The sequence below is a fragment of the Hyperoodon ampullatus genome, assembly GCF_949752795.1.
Source record: "Hyperoodon ampullatus genome assembly, chromosome: 14".
In the NCBI taxonomy this organism is placed as follows: domain Eukaryota; kingdom Metazoa; phylum Chordata; class Mammalia; order Artiodactyla; family Ziphiidae; genus Hyperoodon; species Hyperoodon ampullatus.
Window position 1 is genome coordinate 29116155 of NC_136927.1, and position 19340 is coordinate 29135494.

The window sequence follows — 19340 nt, forward strand, 5'->3', positions numbered from 1 at the left end:
TCCCCTCTCCACACTCCCCACTCCCACCCACCACCTCAGTGACGGGGCTGCTGAGCCAGGATCACTCAACCTGAAGACGGACAGAAAGGACCAGGCTTCGAAGAGAGTTAGGATTCACCTCTGAGCATGTCGCTGTCAGGTGGAGGACTCCGGGCTCCCAGACACCCAGCTGTGACACCTCCCGCTGCAAAGGTACCAACCTCCCCCCACTCCCCGCCCCTCCCAGCCCCCTGAACAACCAGCTGAGAACCAGAAAGAAAAGCCTGCTCTGCCCAGGGCCGAGGAGAGACACAAGGGGGCCGCTTGGGCAGGAATTCCTCCCGGGAAAGCACGCAGGGTCCATGTCACTACCCAGAGGGCCAGATCTGGGGATTTTGAGCCTTCCTGCAGGGATGAGGGGCTGTGGGCTGGGGAAGACCACCCGACCCCGTCCCGGGTGGGGCTCGGACAGACCCTCCACTCAGCCACTAGCGGGCGCCTCTCCTTTTTCAATGCTTTTAATGCTTTTCAGATGGTGAGAGGCTGTGCTGGTGGCCGAGAGCACCCCACACCCCTTCCTTCAGGAGACACTTGAAAGGGACCACACTCCCCCCCTTGAAGCCCCATCTCAAGCGGTAGAATGTCCTCTCCAGTTTGGTCCTGCCTCCGGCCCCAGAGTCTCCCCCAAGCCCTGGGGAAGGGGCGCCTCTGGCCTCTCCTAGGAGCTGACGATGTGGCCGGACCAGGTCTCGTGCTTGGTGCCCGGCGCCAGGTGGGTGATGACCACCTCCACGGCCTGCAGCTTCTCGTTCTTGGGCGGGATGGAGCACATCTTATAGGTGACCTCATCGCCTTCCACGGGGACGTACTCCCCCTCCACGCTGTGGGGCGGGGAGAGAACACTCAGGGCCGGCACTCAGAGAAGCCAGGACACCAGCCCTCGCAGAGGAACTGCCCCCCTGCCCTGCCACCAGGGGGCACCACCATGGCCCTCTGGTCGTGGCTGAGGAGCCCCAGACCCAATCAGCTCCTTCCCTGGGACCTCTGTTGCTGAGACAGAGATGGAGCCCCACCCCCTGGGGATGCTCACATGGCATGTTAAACTAGGGCACCGTGGGCCTGATGGAGGGAAGAGCAGGGAAAGGCAGTCTGAGCCTGAGTTGGGGGATGGCCCAGGTGAGGGTTTCCTGAGCAGCACCCCGACCCCCTGCCCTGTCCAGGAGTCCCAGAAACCAGGCTACACCTCTGCCGTTCAGCTCCTCAGTGAGCTCTCCAGAAAGTCCTTTTCCCTTACTTTCTATGGGACATGAGTCACCATCTCACCCGTGATAGGGAGGTGCCCAGCTTGATGTCCCCTTGATGAGACGCCAGGAGGAAAATCCCCTTCAGATCCTGAGCACCAAGACCAGCCAGCTCCCCCGGAACTGGTTTGCCTTGACTGAAGAATAACATCACAGAATAACAGTACTGCCCTCTTTGATTTGGCCACCAGGCAGCTCAGGAATAAACGTGTAGCCCACTTCTAGCAGTGGAACTAGGCATCACAGTATCCCCATCTTTCTTACCTGCCCCCAACCCCAAGCTTTCCTAATTTTTTTGGTGCACTGTGTGCATCCTTGTCAACCACTACAAATCCTTCCTGGAAAGAGGCAATGTGGAGATACATGTCTACATCCACGTATGGTTCATACATACGTGGAAGGCATTGCTCTAGCGACAGCCTCATGTCTACGCTGTACCGGGTGTTTATTGAAGACCCGGCGTGTAAGAATGTTAGGGGAGGGTCAGAAGGGATAACTCTCCCATCCCAGCAGACATGTGCAACAGGATCCTAATTTCAAAAACATGGTTTCTATGTATTGTCAGGTCTGCTGTGTGGGATAAGGACTTTGCCTGCCACAGTCAGAAAGACTGGGGGGCTGCCGCTGAGGTCAAGGGTTGGGGTGCGGGTCGGGGTGCCAATCGGATCCCCACAGGTCTGCAGGCTGCTTAGATCAGAAGTGAAGCACAGGCTGCTGGACGCCTTCCAGCCCCAAGGCCAAGCACGTGTGGGCTCCACCCTGGGTCCCCCCCACCGTCCGCCCCAGGGTTCCCAAACACTCAGGAAGGAAGGACGTCAGTGAGCAAGGGGCAGGAGAAAGGGTCCAGCCCCAAACTTCCTTCCTGGAGCAGAGTGCAGGCAGCTCCCCCGCCTCACCAGGCTGCTTCCCCCGAGGAAGCGCAGGAACCCAGCCGCCAGGCGAAACACAGCTCCCCAGACTCACAGGGACGCCCCTCCCCGCCCACCAGACCCACACGGGCACTCAGACCCACCCCAAGCGGATCTCAACTCACACGCGCACACGCAGTCGCTGCAGCCTGACACACTGCCACCACCACCACCACGGGCTCACGACCCTGCCGCTGCACACCGTCACACACAGATCACAAGCAGAGTCACACACACCTGGCTGCACAACCATCATCACAGCCGGCGTCCAGCAGAGTCACACGCTCTCCCTGCCTCCTCGGGCCACGGCAGCACCCACGCCCGACCCAGCCCACCCAGGCCGGCCGCTGACTCACTCCGAGATGTGCAGGAAGATGTCAGGGCCGCCGTCGGCCGGGGTGATGAAGCCGTGGCCCTTGGACCGACAGAAGCATTTGCAGACTCCTTTGTAGACAGGGCCCTGTGAAGCCCGCACCGTCCTGCCAGAGAGAGGGGACAGCGTGAGCGGCCCCCGCCAGCCCTCCAGAACAGCCCCCGGCTTCCCGGACACACCCAGCTCACTCCAGTGCCCACCCACGCTGTGCCCCAGGGAGTCCTGGCCGGGGCCACCACGTACAGCTGTGCAGGTTGTGCACTGCACGTCTCTGGGAGCCATTCACAGAGACCCTGGTGACAATGACTCTCTGAATGATGCTGGCAGAGTTTTCTCAGGCCTGTTTCCCCCTCTGACTAAAAGCTCTCTGAGCATCCCTTCCTCCGCAGGCTGTTAGCAGCAGCAGCTAGCAGCAGCCTCCACTCGTTGGCCTGAGCTCTGCATCTCCCAGGCACCGTGTGGGTCCCCTGCAGCACCGTGGCCACCCTGCTACTGTCCCCCTTTTGCAGCCGATGAAGTCAAGGGCTCACGGGGGAAGAGGCCTGTGTGTCGTTAAAGCCTGATGATTTAAGACCCCAGTGATTTCCCACCCCTGGCCATCCCCAATCCTTGCCCCCAGCTCGTGACAGCCTCAAGTGGGCCCGGAGCAGCACCATACAGACTTTACGAGGCGCCTGCCCACTTTCTCACCATCAGCCTTTTCCCAACCCTGAGTCTCCCATCTGACAGGGACATGAGGCTCTCTGGACCCCGCAGGCGACCTGTCTCAGGAAGCCTGACACTCACGCTGAGAAGGTCCTTGTCCGGCGAGTGGGCAGTGGGCTCGGGACCACGTTGCCCCGAAGCGGGGACGGTGAGCGATCTCGGGCCTGTTGGGTATCCAGCAGCCCGGCCGAGGACTGGTGGGTGGGGCGCTGTGACGGGGGAGGAGGCTCAGATGACATGGCTGACCTGGAGAGGGACAGGGGCTCTCAGGGGCTCACGCCTTGCAAGGAGGGGCCGCCCGGATGCCTCCCCACCCCAGTGTCTGCCATCTGAGACTCATTCTTCTGGCTGTGGAATGCAGGCTCGAGGCTCACTCAGCATGGAGGTCACCTGCTCCAGAAACACGCCCGGCTCACTGCAGCGGGGCAGGTGCCTGGTCTGGGCTCCTGCAGCTGCCATGGGCCTCCCGCTATCATTGCTCTCTACGGAAATGCCAGGTCGCATCACTGACAAGGACACCATTGGCCCCCTCTATGTTCCCAGTGCCCAGCACAGACCCTGGCACACGCCGGGCCAGGCGTGGTAAATCCTTGTGAAAGGAAGGAAAGGAAGGAGGGCGGGAGCAGGGAGGCAGGCAGGCAGGGCGGGGGTGGGGGGGTGGGGATGCTTCAATGCCAACCGCCTAGATGACTCCAGCCACTCATCAAACACTTCCTGGCCCCAGCTAAGTGCCGGATACTGTGGGGAAGGCAGAGGCAAAAAAGGGACCAACACTCAAGTGTTCCTCCAGGAAACTCCGGGACACAAACCAAAGAAGGCTCAGACCCCAAGTCAGGCCTGCATCCAGGAGAGGGAAGCCCGGCATTTAAGTGCGTGGGAACCTGTGGGGCAGGGGCATTTCAAAGGCAGCATCTCCACCAGGCCCCTTACTCAGATCCAGGCCTTAAAGTTAATTTCCACACAGCCCGAGTCTCCAATTGCTGCTAAGAAATCGAATTCCCTCCGTGACCCCTGACATGCATCAGAGGCCAGGGGCAGACCCAGCTGGAGGGGCTGGAGGGAGCGGACTCCATAGTCCCTGCCTCGCTCTGGCAACTGTGTCAAGAGCAGCACGTGGCCGCTGTACCCAACACACTGGCGGCCTTGCCTCAAGGCCACGAGGAAAGAGCAAAGCCCAGGAGCCAAAGGACCTTGGCTGAGTCCTTTCCCCTCTCTGGGATCAATTTTCCCATCTGCACAGTGGGGCAGCTGGGTGGGCATCACTCAGCACCTGCTCAGGGAGGGGGATGGGGACTCAAGGTGGAGCACAGCTGGGCCCTGTGGCCCCAGGACAGGGGAGGAGGCTGACTCAGACCTCACCCCCGTTCACAGGGCAGCCCTGCTGGCCTCTGTGTGGTTCACACACGGGGTTTTCAAATTTAAAATACGAGCTCTCTTTTAAACATCCCAGGAGTTTGCCCCAAAATCTAGGTTTCCAACTAGTTTGAAAAAACTAGCAGCTCTGACAGCCTGGAGCCTCCAGTCCACCAGCCCTGCCCTATGTGTGCCTGGTCTATAGTCATTACGCAGCCCCAGGGCACCAGTTTTCAACCTGCATCCTCCAGGGAAAGGGCCACCTCCTCCCCACAAAGGAGGAAACCTCTCCCTCCATTGTCTCCACAGTCCCCCGCAGTCCCCCACACTCCCCTTTCAGGACTCCGCTCCCTCTGGCTGGGAGGGGAGAGGACCGCCTGGCTTCCCGGGGGAAGTGACGTAGCTACCTCCTGACCCTTAGCTGCAGCTGCAGCCACCCCAGAAAGGCCCCGGCTCCTTGGCCGGGGGTCAGGGCTCCAGCATGACCCACCAGTACAGGTCATAGAGTCCTAGAATGTTCAATGTCTGGGGTTCTGGGAAGGGGGCCGGCCCAGAGAAGGGAAAACCCCACCCAGGACAGCAGGTGGGACCACTTCGTCCTGGTGACACCAGGGTGAGGCGGGGAAGTGCCCTCCCCCGCATCCACAATCTCCCTCTTTCCCCTGGTGTCAGGCACATCTGACTTCAAATCCCACCCTGCCGGCTGTGTGATCTTGGGCAAGTTACTTAACCTCTCTGGACCTTGGTTTCTGCATGAGGAAAATGGGAATTTTAATAGTTCTGACTTCACACCATTGTCATGAAGTTGAAATGAAGTAATACATGTTAGGCACTCTGCATATCCTCCGCCCAGAACAAGTGAGCATTAAGTGTCAGCTACAATTATTGTTATAACTGTCATCATAAAGTCATTCAACAAATATATGCCCGGTGTCAGGCCCTGTTCATGGCACTAGAGACACGGCTGAATTTGGAGCCAGAGAAGAAACAGGTCAATAAATATATAAACAAAATCATTACAGGTGGTTCCCTGGTGGCCTAGTGGTTAGGATTCCAGGCTTTCATTGCCATGGCCCAGGTTCAATCCCTGGTAGGGGAACTGAGATCCCACAAGCTGAGTGGTGTGGCCAAAAAATAAATAACCATTACAGACTGCTGAAAGGGCTGATAAGAAATACATAGAGGGACATAAAAAGTAGCAGGGTTGGGGTGCCCCTCTAATGAGGGTGCAGGCTGGGTCCCGGACAGTAAGAAAGAGTGGACCATTTACAAAACAGAGGGAGGCTCTTCCAGGTGTGGGAAACAGCCTGTGCAAAGGCCCTGAGGTTGGCAAGGGCAGGTGTGGCTGAAGGCCAGCAAGGAGACTGGCGGGGGGGCACTGGGGAAGGAGGGGTGAGAGGTGAGAGGCAGGGTGGGTCAGAGGGCATCACCATCATCCCCATGTGTCTTCATTCTTCACATCCATGTCTGTCTGACTGTCCCCATGTCCCCTGCCAGGCCTACCTCCCCCTGGGTTAATGAAGCAGGCCCAAACTGGGGCCCCCCTTCTCTCTCCACCCCAGCCCCCTTGACTCCCCTAGTATACCCAGTCCAGCAGAGATGCTGATGGAAGCCCACCGTCTTGAGCGGGGAGCAACCTGAAGGCAGCATGGAGTCCCTCCGCGTGCTAGGGCCCTGCACTGGGGCTGGGACAGAGCAGGGTCTTAACTAGCATTAGGACCCGAAGCCCCGGCTGGAGCTCATGTGTACTTGTGTGCTCGGTGCCTTGCACAGTCGAGCAGCAGCAGGGGGCTCCACGCATGCGCACCTGGCAGTGGGAGAAACTGAGGCATGGGGGGCACCAGAGCCTCCCGGAGTGGGGATGGGAAGGGAAGTGCCGGCCTGGGAGACACAGGAGCCTTAACCACCACCCTGCCCGCCTCCCCTGGGCCATCGGAGCTGAAAGCAGCTGGGGCAGCTGGAGCAGGCCTGGACAAGAGCCAGCCCACCCCCAGGGGCCTGCGTGGGGAGGGGGAGCGGCATGGGGGAGGGGGCAGGGAGAAGGAGTGCATGGCCTCTGTGTGCGGAGGCCTGGGTTAAAGTCCAGCTGTAAGGAAAACAGCTGGGGGAGGGGGGAGCCAGTAGCCCAGGAGCCAGCTCTGGGGCCCGCTGCTGCCCCCCAACACACAGATGGGGGGTGTGTAGCAGTCACCCCCCCCACCCTCATCCCCAGCCACCGGTGCTTCCAACCAGCAACTGCTCTCCCAGCAACACCAGGGGAGCCTTGGAGCTGACCCTGGAGGAGGCAGGGCCCACCCGCTGCCACTAGCCCCCCTCCCGGACCCCCTCAACTCCCTACAGCTGCAAGGCATTTGCAAACAGGCAACTGAGGCTCAGTCTGCTAGGAGGCTCTAGGCCAGACCTGGGACGGGCCTCAGGGCTGCAGCAAACTCAGACAGAATGTCATGCCCAAGGCATGCCACGGCTGCTGAGCTGTGTGCACACACCTGTGTGTGTGCATGTGCGTAAATGCGTATGGCTGTGTGTGCACAGGATTGCGTGGGCGTGTTTGGCTCTGCTCACATGTGTGGTGTGTGTGTGCACATGTGTGTGTCTGAAGCCAGGCGCACACGTGGATGCACACCTGTCACTGCCTGTGTGTGCATACCAGTGGACGGGGTGAGGCCACCCCACCCCCGGCACCAGCAGGGCCTTTACCCTGGGAAAGGGCAGGAAGGGGGCCTCAGTCCAAAATAGCCTGGGAATTTTCCACAGGCCCTGCACATCCTCCTGGAAGGTTCAGAGAGTTCAGCTGGGCACCAGGCTCTGGTCTTCCTGACCCCTCTTCCACCCACCCACATATCAAGGGACTGGAGACCCAATCCTGCAGAGCCCCTGCTAACCCCCTCCCCTCCTGCCCTCTCGGCCTCAAACCCCACCAATCCCACCAGTCGTATCAAGGACAAGTCTGTCTTGAGCCAAGTAGCCAGTTGCTGACTCCAGGGAGGGGATCCTTGGCAGTGCTATCGGTCATTTACACTTTAGTGAGAAGGAGTTTGCAGTTCATTCCACAAGGCTCCATTCTTGGTAGCTTTCAGACGCCTGAGGGCAGGGAGGTGGAGGGGAAAGAGCTGAGTTCAAGTTGGGAGCTTCATTCTCAGCATGGTTCTCAGCAAAGCCAGATCTCTCCAAGCCTACTCTGAAAAAGGGGGTGTCGAGCCTTCCATGGGTTTCTGGATGGGGGAGGCCAGGGCTGGGCACCACGTTCAGACACCTCCCAGCCCCGGGGCCAGGCCACTACTGGCAGGTGGGGATGACTACTAGCCCGCATGAAGGGAACAGGACAGGACACTGGAGAGAGTCGGTGCTAAAATGTAGATTCTGAAGATGGGGGTGGAGTCCCAGATTCTGCATTTCTAAGGAGTTCCCCCAGCAAGGTAGATGCTGGTCAACCGACACAGAGTAGTACACACAAAAGAGCAGTGCGGGTTACCGGGTTGCCTTGCCCACCTCTCAACCAGCATCAGAGGGTGGAAGGGAATTTTTTTGGTGGGGGGGCTCTAGATGAATCACAAAGTCACCTTAGTACACCCAGGTTCCTCGTCTGTAAGCTGAGGCAACAGAGACGCCTCCCTTCCCTTCTCAGCCTCCAGCCCAGCTAAGCCCCAGCCCGGCAGAAGCAAGGGCACATGGGCCGTGGGGCTGGGTGAGCCAGCGGAGGCTGGACAGTGGGGTCCAGGAAGCAGGAAAGGCCCATGAGGAGCCCGAGGCGGGCTTGGGCCACATTCCCCTCCATTGTTCGGGGGAGAGTGGGGCTCAGGCGAGGGAGGCAGGGAATAGAGCGAGGATAGAGGGGAGGGGGAAAGGGGGAAAGGGAGGGGGCGGGGACTCAAGGGGCGGGGATTCAGAGAGGGCCGAGGCCAAGGGGTGGGACGGGGAGTCAGTGGGGAGGGAGCGGAGTGGGGGGAAGTGGGGAATCGAGTGGAGGGGGCGCGAGGGCGGGGCGGCCTGGCTGGAGCCTGCAGTGCCAGCAGCAGGGAGAAATACGAACTCGCACGGAGGGTGCAGCCCGCGATGCCCGCGTCCGGGGAGGGGGGGGCAAGCCCAGCCGGGAACGGCTCGGCCGCCCCAGAGTGCTGGGAAGAAGCCGGAAACCCGAGGGCCAGCGACCGGGAAGCCGAGGCGCCCCTCCAGCACTGCCCCCAGTTAGCGCTCCCGAACACGCCCGCCCCGCCCAGGACCCTGGGCCCGCCGGCTCCCACCCTGGGCAGCCCTCCTGGGAGGAGTCCAAGCCCTTGTTCGTAACTAGGGGCCGACTCCGCACCCCATCACCCCCACTTCCAGCCTTCCTGTATTCCATCTTCGCCTGCATTCTCCCAGGGCTTCGGTCAGACCTGAGTCTCAGGCCTAACTCTGCACTCCACTCCCTCTGTGACCCCTGGCAAGCGACCTCACCGCTCCCTGCCTCAGTTTCCCCATCTGTCAAATGGGACAGTCCTGGTGCAGCCCCCCCAGCCCGGCGGACGTCGTGCGGAGGATGTTGTGCAGGGGGTGCCAGATACAAAGGCTCGGAAACAATGGTGGAGCGGCTAACGGTAGAACTGTCAGGCCTGGGGCCATCTAGAACAATCCCTCCCATTCCTGTCCCTGCTGATGGGACACAAACCAAATGCCCTGACTTTGCCACTCGGTGAGACAAAGACCCACCCTCGTCCCCTCCCAGGACCCAGAGCCCGGCGCTGGGCCTGGCTCAGCTCATTGCGAGCATCTACTCCAGGCTGGGCTGGGCGGCGCTACAGGCCCCAGTTCCGGCTCTGCTGGGGCTCCTGCGCCAGCTGGGGGCGGGGGTGGGGGGAGGGAGTGACAAACACGCAGCTTTGAGAACCGCGGTCATCAAGTCCGCCCGGGGAAGGCGAGCACAGAGGGGGCTTGGAGGAGGCCCCTGGCCCCGAGGAGGCAACGGCTGCTTCGAGTCCTAAAGGCGGAGTGGGGAAGTTTTTCCTGGGACCTGCAGGGGCAAAGGCCCAGGGGGAGGGAGGACGGACGGCAGAAAGAGGCTGGGAGGGTCTCGGGGTAAGATAATAGAAAGCTCTGTTGAAAAGTTTGAGACTTGACCGACAATGGGGGCATCAGTGGACGATTTTAAGTCGGGGGTTGATCTGAACATGTTTTTACAAGTTCTCCCTGGGTTCAGGGTGGCGAACGCCTTGGAGGGGCAAGACTCCTCCAATGAGGGAGTGAAGAGACCAAGAAATATCCAAAAAGCCCGTAAAAAATGTTAACAGTAGCTAACGTTCCTCCCCGCACTGGGTCAGCCATGTCCTTTTATTCTCACTCACCCCATTATGATAGGAAAAGTTACATCCCCAGTCTACGGACGGCGAGACGAAGGCTCAGAGAAGCCTCCTATTTTGCAGTGAGATACCTCCGCCTGTGGGAACGGAGATCGTGCCTGGAGGGGCTGATCTCCTGTCCCCCACCCCAATACACACATCCACTCCAACCCCAGACAAGCTGTGGGGACCAGGGGCTTCCTTGTTAGAAATCAATACAAAACAAAAAACCGTTGCATTTCCGGCCTGCAAACTTGGGCTGCCAGTGAGGCTGTCGGGAGGGAGCCTGTGGGCGCGGAAGAAGTTTCTCGGCAAGGCCTTGGGGACCCCCCATCCAGACGCAAACACACCCGGCGAGCGCCAGGCGGCTCCTCCTCCCCAGACGCGGCCAATCGCCCGGCGCCAGGATACCCCCAGCCCACCTCCCCGCCAAGCCCGGCAGAGGTCCCACCACTGAGCCCACAGCGGGCGCGGCCAGGCCTGGCTGGGGGCTGTCTCCACCGCCCCGAACGGCGCCCCCCACCCCCGCCGCGCCTCGCCCCAGCGCACCGCGAGTCACCCCATCCTGCTCCAGCCCATAGGCGAAAGCAGGGGGAGGGTGGTAAGAGGGGCGGGCGGGGGTGGGACGAGGAGGAGGGGAGGTTTTTTTCCGCCAGAAGAAAACAGGTGGCCAGGCGGGAAATGCATCCCGACGTCCGCCTCACATCCCTCCAGCTGCTGCCACACCCACCATTCTCCAGAGGGGGATGAGTAACCCGCGCTCCCCAAATAGGCCAAGGCGGCCTGGGTATTTCCTAGGGGCCTAGAGAGACTCAGCCCGCGGCCCTCTGCCGGCGAGCTGGAAGACCCTGCAGAGGGGGGGTGAATGGGGGCAGCGGCGGCAGAAGAGGCCGAGGTCCCATCCCGGAGGTTCCTGGGCCTCCCTCGGGGCGGGGGCACCACACTACACCCCTCCTGGGGTCCCCGGAGAAGCTCCCTACCTGGCGATCCACTCCGCTCAGCCAAGCTGCTCTGCTCGAACTGCGGGAACAGAGCTGGGGAGGGGGCGTGGTTCGCGGGGCGGGCTCGCCGCGCCCGCCCCTGACCCCGCCCCCAGGAGCTCTCAGCCAATGGGGCTGCGGTCTGGAGCAGGGGCGGGGCGGGCGGGAGCACAGCCCTGGCGGGATCTTTGTGTCCTCGCGCGCGACTGGCGGGATCGCCGGACGCATGGCCTTGGGGGACTCGGTCTTACGCCTGTGCCGTACCCCGGCCAGAAAACTCCCTGAAAAGGGAGAGAATCTGGTCTTCACGCCCGAGCAGGTCCCTCCCCTAAGCCAACGGCGTCGGGTCTGGTCCCCCACCTGACCTTAGCTCCAGAATCCGGACGGCCCAGGGGCACCTCCGTTTTAGCGCGAAGAAAGAGATCTAGGAATGACAAGAAGGAATGGAGAGAGCGGCCGAAGGGAGGAAAAGAAAACCCAAAAAATGCAAAGAAAGAAAGAACAAAGAAACAAGGGAAATCTGTTGATTTCGTTCTTTTTGTTTGTTTTGCTCTTAATTTCCACTCCCTCCTTGAGTCCTCTGTGTCTGCAGGTAAACGACCTTACTCTCATCTTTTTTTTAAATTAATTTTTATTGGAGTATAGTTGCTTTACAATGTTGTGTTAGTTTCTACTGTCCAGCAATGCGAATCAGCTATACGTATACACATATCCCCTCTTTTTTGGATTTCCTTCCCATTTAGGTCACCACAGAGCACTGAGTAGAGTTCCCTGTGCTATACAGTAGGTTCTCATTAGTTATCTATTTTATACATAGTATCAATAGTGTATATATATCAATCCCAATCTCCCAATTCATCCCACCCCCCCTTTTTTTTTAAAATTAATTTCGTACTCTCATAAGAGAGGAAACTGAGGCACGAGAGGTGACCCACCCCCTCACACACAGCAAGTCGGGAGCAGCCTCTGAAAGGGAACCCAGCCCTGGACCCAGGCTCAGGCTGGTAGTTGAGGGGCGGGAAGGGGGGAGGGATCCTGTAACTGTCCTGGGACAACAGGGTCCAGGAGTGGGGACGGCACGGGGGTCCCTCCTGGAACCCACCAGTTCTGCCTGCTCTTGTATGCAAATAGGTTAGGGGTCCCTGGAGAAAGAACCAGGCATGGCTTTCTTGACATAAGAGAAGCCATTTTTGGCCTAAGCCATTTTGTGATCTAAGCCCAGCCACAATGTTTGTCCTTTAACAGGGCTCAATAATTAATGATCTTCAGGGAAGTGAGGGAATGCAGGAACAAAGGAAAAGTAGTCAAGAAACAAGAGTTCAGCGATAAAACAGAGTTGTAGTTCCTCCTCAAGGGAGTGATGACCCTCCTGACCTCAATCAACTAAAACTTGGACTCTGTCAACCTTTGCCCCAATTCTGTGCTGAATTCTCCTCTGTTCAATCCCCTTCATGACTAGGGGATTAAAACTTCCCCAATTTAGGGAATTCCCTGGTAGTCCAGTGGTTAGGACTTGGAACTCTCACTGTGGGGGCCCCAGGTTCTATCCCTGGTCAGGGAACTAAAATCCCATAAGCTGTGTGGCCAAAGAAAAACTTCCCTGATTTTGCTGTTGGGGAGACACTGCTTTGGGAAAGATCCCAGGTGTTCTTACTTGCTGCCAGTAATGTAAATCCTTCCTTCTCCTGATCTTTAGCTTGGTTGTGTCTTTTCGCTCCACACCCACCAAGAGATGAACCCAGTTTTCCAGTAACACACTCTCTCTCTCCCCATCTCCCTCTCCCTCTCCCTCCCACCTCCTTTGTTCCCTCCTCTACACCCACACAAAGAAGAGACTGTTGAAGACAGCCCTCTACAAGCCTGAAAGAGGGTTCTCCAACAGGAACTGAATTGGCCAGCACCTTGATCTTGGATTTCTCAGCCTCCAAAACTGGGAGAAATAAGTTGCTGTTGTTTAAGTCACCTGTCTGTGGTATCTGTTACGGCAGCCAGAGCAAACTAAGGCAGTCCCTTTTCTTCCTTTTCTCCCCAAAGCCCTTCTCAACTAAACTGAAGCCTCTCAGAATTTCATACCTGAGATTGTGCAGGTCGGGCCTACAATTCTTCACTGGATGTGTTGCCCATGCTGGGCTCTGTGTTGGGCACTGAGCACCCAGAAATAAAAAGTGCCCGCCCTGTTCCCACCCCTGAGGAGTCACAGCCTGGGGAAGTGGTAGACGGGTAGTGCTAACCAATAACCAAGATGTCAGGTGGTGGGCTAGATAAGGCTCTGTGGCTCAGTGGGTACCCGCCCTCCGCCATAGGGTGAGACAGGTCACAGGGAGTTCTCTCTCCCAAACTGTGGTTGCTTAAGTCTCCTGCAGTCAGTGACATCAGCCCACCACCTTGGCCCCATCTGATGGCACTGGCCTAGCAGCCAGACCTGAGCTAACAGCTGATGAGGGCATGTGGTCTGAGTTTTCTGCCCAACAAGGCCTTATTAGCCATTCAGCCAGCCATCTGACAAATATTTATTGCACCTGTAATCTGTTCCAAGCCCTGGGCTAAACAAAACTCTCATTAGCCCTGCCCCCCCGCTCCCCCCCCCGTTGGTACACTCTAATAGCGGAGGCAGATGTTAAACCAGTAATCACACAAGGTACAAAATCACTCTGTGACCCACAGGGTCAGGCATGGTGCTGGAGGAGCCAGGAGAGGCTTCTCTGAAAAGTGCTGATTGACCTGAGATCTTTAATCAGGAATTAAACAAAGAAAAGGACATTCCTGAGAGAGGTGAGAGCATGTGCAAAGGCCCTGGGGTGGGAAGGAGCATGGTGGGGCTAAGACATAGAGAGAGGAAAGGGAGTGTGGGGTGAGATGGCAGTTGCCAGAATGGGCTAAATTTATGGGTCTCAATTAGGGAGCGATGGCAGCCAGGTAAGGGCTTAAAGCAGGTATGAATGGAGACTCCTCCCTTCTAAGTGTCTCATGTCCACCCACCTGTACCCATTTCTTCCCACCTTGACTTAGGCCTCTACCATCTCACCAAGAGCAGCAGCCTCCATCCAGTCCCTTCTGCCTCTCCCTAATAACCATGCTCATGCCCCAATTTTCTGTGCAGCAGGCAAAATGAGCTTTCAAAAGCATGAATCCAACCATTGTTCGAGAAAAAATTACTCATGACACTTGTTAAAACAGTAAGGCAGACTGTTCAGGACAATTACGATAGGTGTAGGGGCCACTGCAATGGGGTGTTTGCAAGGATTGGGCTCAACTCCAAATGCAACTAGGAAAACTGGAAACTTATAGCGGGGGGGGAGGGGGGAGGACAGTGGATGGAAAATTACTAAGAAGAAACGAAACATCACAGGTCAAGGGGGATCCTGGCTAAACCGAGCTAGTAGGATTCTTGCTGTAGGCAGGTCAAGGTGATCAGACATCACCTGCCCCCACACAGCCAGCAGCATCTGCACCAGTGTGGTTCACTGGTTACAACCGACGACTGACACATCGTTATCCCCGGCATCCACAGGAGGGCCCACCTGATCCACAGGGTCAAATCCGGCTGTCCTTTCCTATGCTGCTTCTGGGGTTTTCGGCCCGCTGCTAAGGTTAGATAAATACTCTGTGGCATTTCCTGTTTCCTTCTAATTCTTTCAGCGTTTTGAGAAGCCACTTTACATCTTCGGGATATTTTGGTGAGCAGGGTGAGTGGCCCCATCCAGCTGTGCTGAGCTAGGAGTGCAGGCTGCCGGGCCAGATGGTGGGTGAACTTCACTCTGCCAATGACTGGATCTGGGGCCACTCTCTTCCCCTGCATCTTCCCAGGCTGCCTCTTTCTGGTCATTGCTCAAATGAGGGGACCTTCCACCCACCCTGAACTAAGTGCGTGCCGTGCCCTCCCTCAGTCTATCCCATCGCCCATGGTTACCATTTCACCCTTCTCCCCTGTGAATGTCTTTGGTGTCTGTTTCCCCCACTAACACATTGGCTCACCAGGGCAGGCACGTTGTCTTGCTTGGTTTTGTATGCCTGACACATGGTAGGTGCTCAGTAAATACATGTTGAAGAACCAGGACAGAGGCAATGTCACGGGGGGTAGCGAGGTCGGCCACGGATGAGGGGACTGGCGAGTGACTCAGTTTTCCCTTCTATAAAATGGCACCAGAAGAGCCTACAGTTGAGAGGGAGCTGGAAACTCCACCCCAAGCCGGGTGGGAGGCCAGTGGAGGTGGGAGCTCGCCCTCTGCTCTGCTCCTCCTGGGCTCACCCCCTCCGGGTAGCTCTGAGGCTGGAACCCACTCAGGGTGAGGTCCAAGAGGGCTAAGGGGGCCGGCTGAGCCTGCTGACTGAAGGAGGGAAAAGGGCGCAGGAGCCAGCTTTGTGAGCTCCCCCCAAACACAGACCACCCCTCCCCCAAGGACACAGACACAGAGCCCACTGAGATGCACGGAGACCCGCGAGCACACACACTCACACCTCCACACACACACCTGCACTGCAAACACCCCATGTAAATGAGATGAGGTATTCATGGACACACACACACACACACACACAAGCAGACAAGACACATACCACACACAACACCAATATCCACCCCCCCATACACACACACATGCCCCCCATGCAAACACACGCAGATGGAAACATGCATAACCACACACTCTCCCACTGCACAGCTCCCTGGATTCTCCCCCAAACTCCAGACCCCAGAGCTTTCTCAGTCTAGAAACAGTCCCCCTGCCTCCTCCTCCAGGCAGGCCTCAGAGTTCACTCACAGAGTTCGGAGGGCAGAGGATGGAAGGCACCCATCAGGGAAGAAGTCACCCCCAGCTGGGATGCCCACTCTTCAGAGAGAGAGCCTCCGATGGTGCCCAGGGGACAAGAATTCCCCCCTCCCAATAAGCCATGGGGCTTGGGGAGGGGGCACCTACAGCAAGCAGCCCATCCACCTCCCACGCCTTCCCCCAGCTCACCACAAGCTGGGAGGAAGAGAAAGCAGACAGATGACTGGTTAGCAGAGCTGGAAATGCAGCCCAGAGAGGTTAGGGGACGTCCCAGTATGAACCAGCAGGTCCTGCCCAGGGCTCAGGGATCCCTTTGCCAATAGAGCAGGTGGGACCCCTCTGATGGGCAGGAGGAGAGGGAAGGGAGGGCTCGGGGAAAGCGCAGCCCCTCCCCAGGCTGGAGAGCTTCTCCAGCTGCCCCTCCCCAGCCCCTTGGCAACCCAGCCCCCCTCCCCATCTCTTGCACAATAATTACAGTTACCACTCCTTCCTCCAGATTCCTTCCTCCTTATCTCCTCGCTTCCCTGCAGGAGCTGGGCCCTTCTGGGAACAGGATGAGCAGAGAGGGAAAAACAAAGTCCCATGTCCTTTTTTCCTTGAGCAGCCCTGGCTGCGGAGTCCTCCTTATTGCAGAGCCCAGAGAGGGTAAGCGAGGAGCTCAGGGTCACAAGCAGGAGAGGACCAGGGTCCTCCAGGACTCCCAGCTGCCAGAACTCCAGGCTCACTCCATTCCCAGGATGGCCTGCCCCCCTGCCTTGGCTTTTGGGGACTCTGCTAATTTAATTTATTATGGTCATTATTGATTGCAAGGCTTCTTTTTTAAAAAATAAATTTATTTATTATTTATTTATTTATTTTTGGCTGTGTTGCCTCTGTCGCTGCACAGGCTTTCTCTAGTTGTGGCAAGCGAGGGCTACTCTTCGTTGTGGTGCATGGGCTTCTCATTGCGGTGGCTTCTCTTGCTGCAGAGCATGGGCTCTAGGCGCACGGGCTTCAGTAGTTGTGGCTCACGAGCTCTAGAGTGCCCGCTCAGTAGCTGTGGCGTACGGGCTTAGTTGCTCCGTGCCATGTGATATCTTCCCGGACCAGGGCTTGAACCCGTGTCCCCTGCATTGGCAGGCAGATTCTTAACCACTGCGCAACCACTTGCAATTAGGGAAGTCCCTAACTGCAAGCTTTCTATGTGCTTCACACGATTTCTTTCATTCATCATTCATACAACAAATCTTTATTGAGCATCTACTATGTCCCGGACATTGTGCTGGGTACTGGGGAGACAGCTGTGAACAAAATCAGTGAGGTTCCCGCCCTCACAGAGCTGAAGTTTTAGGGACAACAGACACTGACGAGTAAACTAAACAGGAACCGGACAATTCCAGGCAGAGGTAAGTGCTGGCAAAATTGGCGGTCCAGTGGTTAAGACTCTGTGCTCCCAGTGCAGGGGGCACAGGTTCGATCCCTGGTCAGGGAATTAAGATCCCGCATGCCACACCAAAAAATAATAAATAGGGCTTCCCTGGTGGCGCAGTGGTTGAGAGTCCGCCTGCCGATGCAGGGGACACGGGTTTGTACCCCGGTCCGGGAAGATCCCACATGCCGCGGAGCGGCTGGGCCCGTGAGCCATGGCCACTGAGCCTGTGTGTCCGGAGCCTGTGCTCCACAACGGGAGAGGCCACAACAGTGAGAGGCCCGCGTACCGCAAAAGTAAATTAATTAATTAATTTAAAAAAAACAATGAACCAGGTGGCCTGGTAGAGGGTGGCTGGTTCCTCTTGGCCGGGGGTCCATGGCAGCCCTCCATGAGGAAGTAGCATATGAGCTGAGTTTGACGATGAGACATGGGATATCTCAGGAAAGAGCCCTCCAGGCGGCAGGAGCTGCAAGGCCGGGGGTGGGTGGGGGGAGGGGGGGCAAGATGGAAAGAACAGAAAGTAGGCGTGTGTGAAGGACCAGCCAGCAAGTAAAACTGTCTTCTTGAACTTTCCTAACACCCTTAGCAGGAAGTTTTATTATTAGTATTATCATTGTTATTGTTGTTGTTATACCCATTTTACAGAGGAGGACAGCTGGGAGTGACAGAGCCCATGCTTTAACCACCTTCTTCCTCTTCCACGCCAGGCCTTATTTAGGGGATGCAAAGGTTACAAACAAACAAGTAGGGCTTCCCTGGTGGCGCAGTGGTTGGGAATCTGCCTGCCAATGCAGGGGACATGGGTTCGAGCCCTGGTCTGGGAAGATCCCATATGCCGCGGAGCAACTGGGCCCGTGAGCCACAGTTACTGAGCCTGCGCGTCTGGAGCCTGTGCTCCGCAACAAGAGAGGCCGCGATAGTGAGAGGCCCGCTCACCGTGATGAAGAGTGGCCCGCGCTTGCCGCAGCTAGAGGAAGCCCTCGCACAGAAACGAAGACCCAACACAGCCAAAAATAAAAACAAAAAAAAACAAATAACAACAAAGCAGTCCTCCAGGAGCCCTGAGCCTCGCAGAGAGCTGATCCTCATGGAAGAGGCCCAGGAGGAGCCCAGCCAGGCCTCATGGCTCTCCCATGGGGTCCCGCATCTGGGTGCGGAGGGGCTGGGGTCTAACAGGGAGGCGTGCCCTTGGGCTGGCCTCAAGCCCTCTCTCAGGCCTCCTCACTCCTTGCAGCCTGGCCTGAGGAGGACAAGGGGGACAGGAGTCCTCAGCCCCAGGGCGGTGTGAGGGCACCAGGCCAGCCCTAAAGGGACTATGGCAGGGGCGGCCCTGCTCCCCGGTCCAGCAGAGCCTGGAGGAAGTGCGACGGACTCGCGCAGCCCGGTGCTGCCCCCTGGTGGCAATGGCCGGGATGGTCGGAGCCTGCGAGCATCGCCCATCTCCCTCCTTCATTCCCCCTCAGAGTGTCCCAGTTCAGATGCGCCAGCCGGGGTCCAAACCCTGCGTTAAGGGGACCAACGTCCTCAAAAATCCCCGGAGAAGGAGGCAGTCGCCAACCTTATCCCAAGATGTATAACCTCAAGTCTATACAAAGCCCCCTAGTCCTGGGGTGTGAAATCGGGAGGATTTTAAGCCAAATGGGGTGGGCTGTGATGGGTGAATCACGCAGCTCATTCATTCATTCATTCATTCATTCATTCATTCATGCAGTCAATCTATATTAGTGGAGCACCTCCTCTATAGCGGGCTGGGGGATGCAGCAGGACAGGAAGCAGGCATCAAACCTCAGACAGCAATGCACATAGGGATGTAGACACTGTCCAAAGGAGACGGGGCACAGGGAACAGAGTGAGAAGAGGGGGTGAGGTGACACGTCATCATGTGGAGGCAAAAAGGACTAGCAGGAACGCCAAGCTGGCTGTTTCAAGACTCTCAGGTGTGGACGCCCTGGAATTGGTAAAAGAGCTGCAGAGACAGGAGGTCAGAGGGTCCGTGAAGGGGGAGGTGGTGCTGGAGCGAGGCCCTGACCTCAGAAGAGGCATCTTTTCTTTCCAGGAAGACAAGATCTCTGTGGGAATCAGGAAAGGCCTTCCTCAATATGCTTCTTTTCCATCAGCTGAAAAACGGTTGTAACAATTCACAAATCTAACACGTCTCTGATGTAAGTGGCCCTTGGATGCCATGCACACCTGCCTTCATGCCCAGATTCTCTGCCTTCGAAGGTGGCACCTCTACTTTTACCACATCT

The 19340-nt window shown here is 57.6% G+C and overlaps 1 protein-coding gene across 2 annotated transcripts; it reads right to left on the minus strand.

Annotated features, from left to right (window-relative positions):
* Positions 1-489: 489 nt before the first annotated feature.
* Positions 490-10944, minus strand: CARHSP1 (calcium regulated heat stable protein 1). Of its 2 annotated transcripts, XM_079718628.1 has the most exons (5): positions 10912-10944; positions 3348-3512; positions 2545-2667; positions 1303-1417; positions 692-860 (listed from the first exon to the last, which is right to left on the minus strand). In XM_079718628.1, the coding sequence occupies exons 2-5, from the start codon at positions 3503-3505 to the stop codon at positions 825-827; spliced, it is 432 nt and encodes a 143-aa protein (XP_079574754.1). In that variant the 5' UTR covers positions 3506-3512; positions 10912-10944; the 3' UTR covers positions 692-824. The 2 variants fall into 2 exon arrangements, with proteins under 2 accessions (XP_079574753.1, XP_079574754.1); XM_079718627.1 differs by lacking the exon at positions 1303-1417 and having other exon boundaries at positions 490-860.
* Between the last annotated feature and the right edge of the window lie 8396 nt (positions 10945-19340).

Bases quoted from the DNA above. Each gene is read 5' to 3' on its own strand.
- CARHSP1 (XM_079718627.1), bottom strand. From the start codon at position 3,505: ATGTCATCTGAGCCTCCTCCCCCGTCACAGCGCCCCACCCACCAGTCC. The intron at 2,668-3,347 runs GTGAGTGTCAGG...TCTCTCTGGCAG, and splicing joins CGGACAAGGACCTTCTCAGC to GACGGTGCGGGCTTCACAGG. The intron at 861-2,544 runs GTGAGTCAGCGG...CCCGCCCCACAG, and splicing joins ATCTTCCTGCACATCTCGGA to CGTGGAGGGGGAGTACGTCC.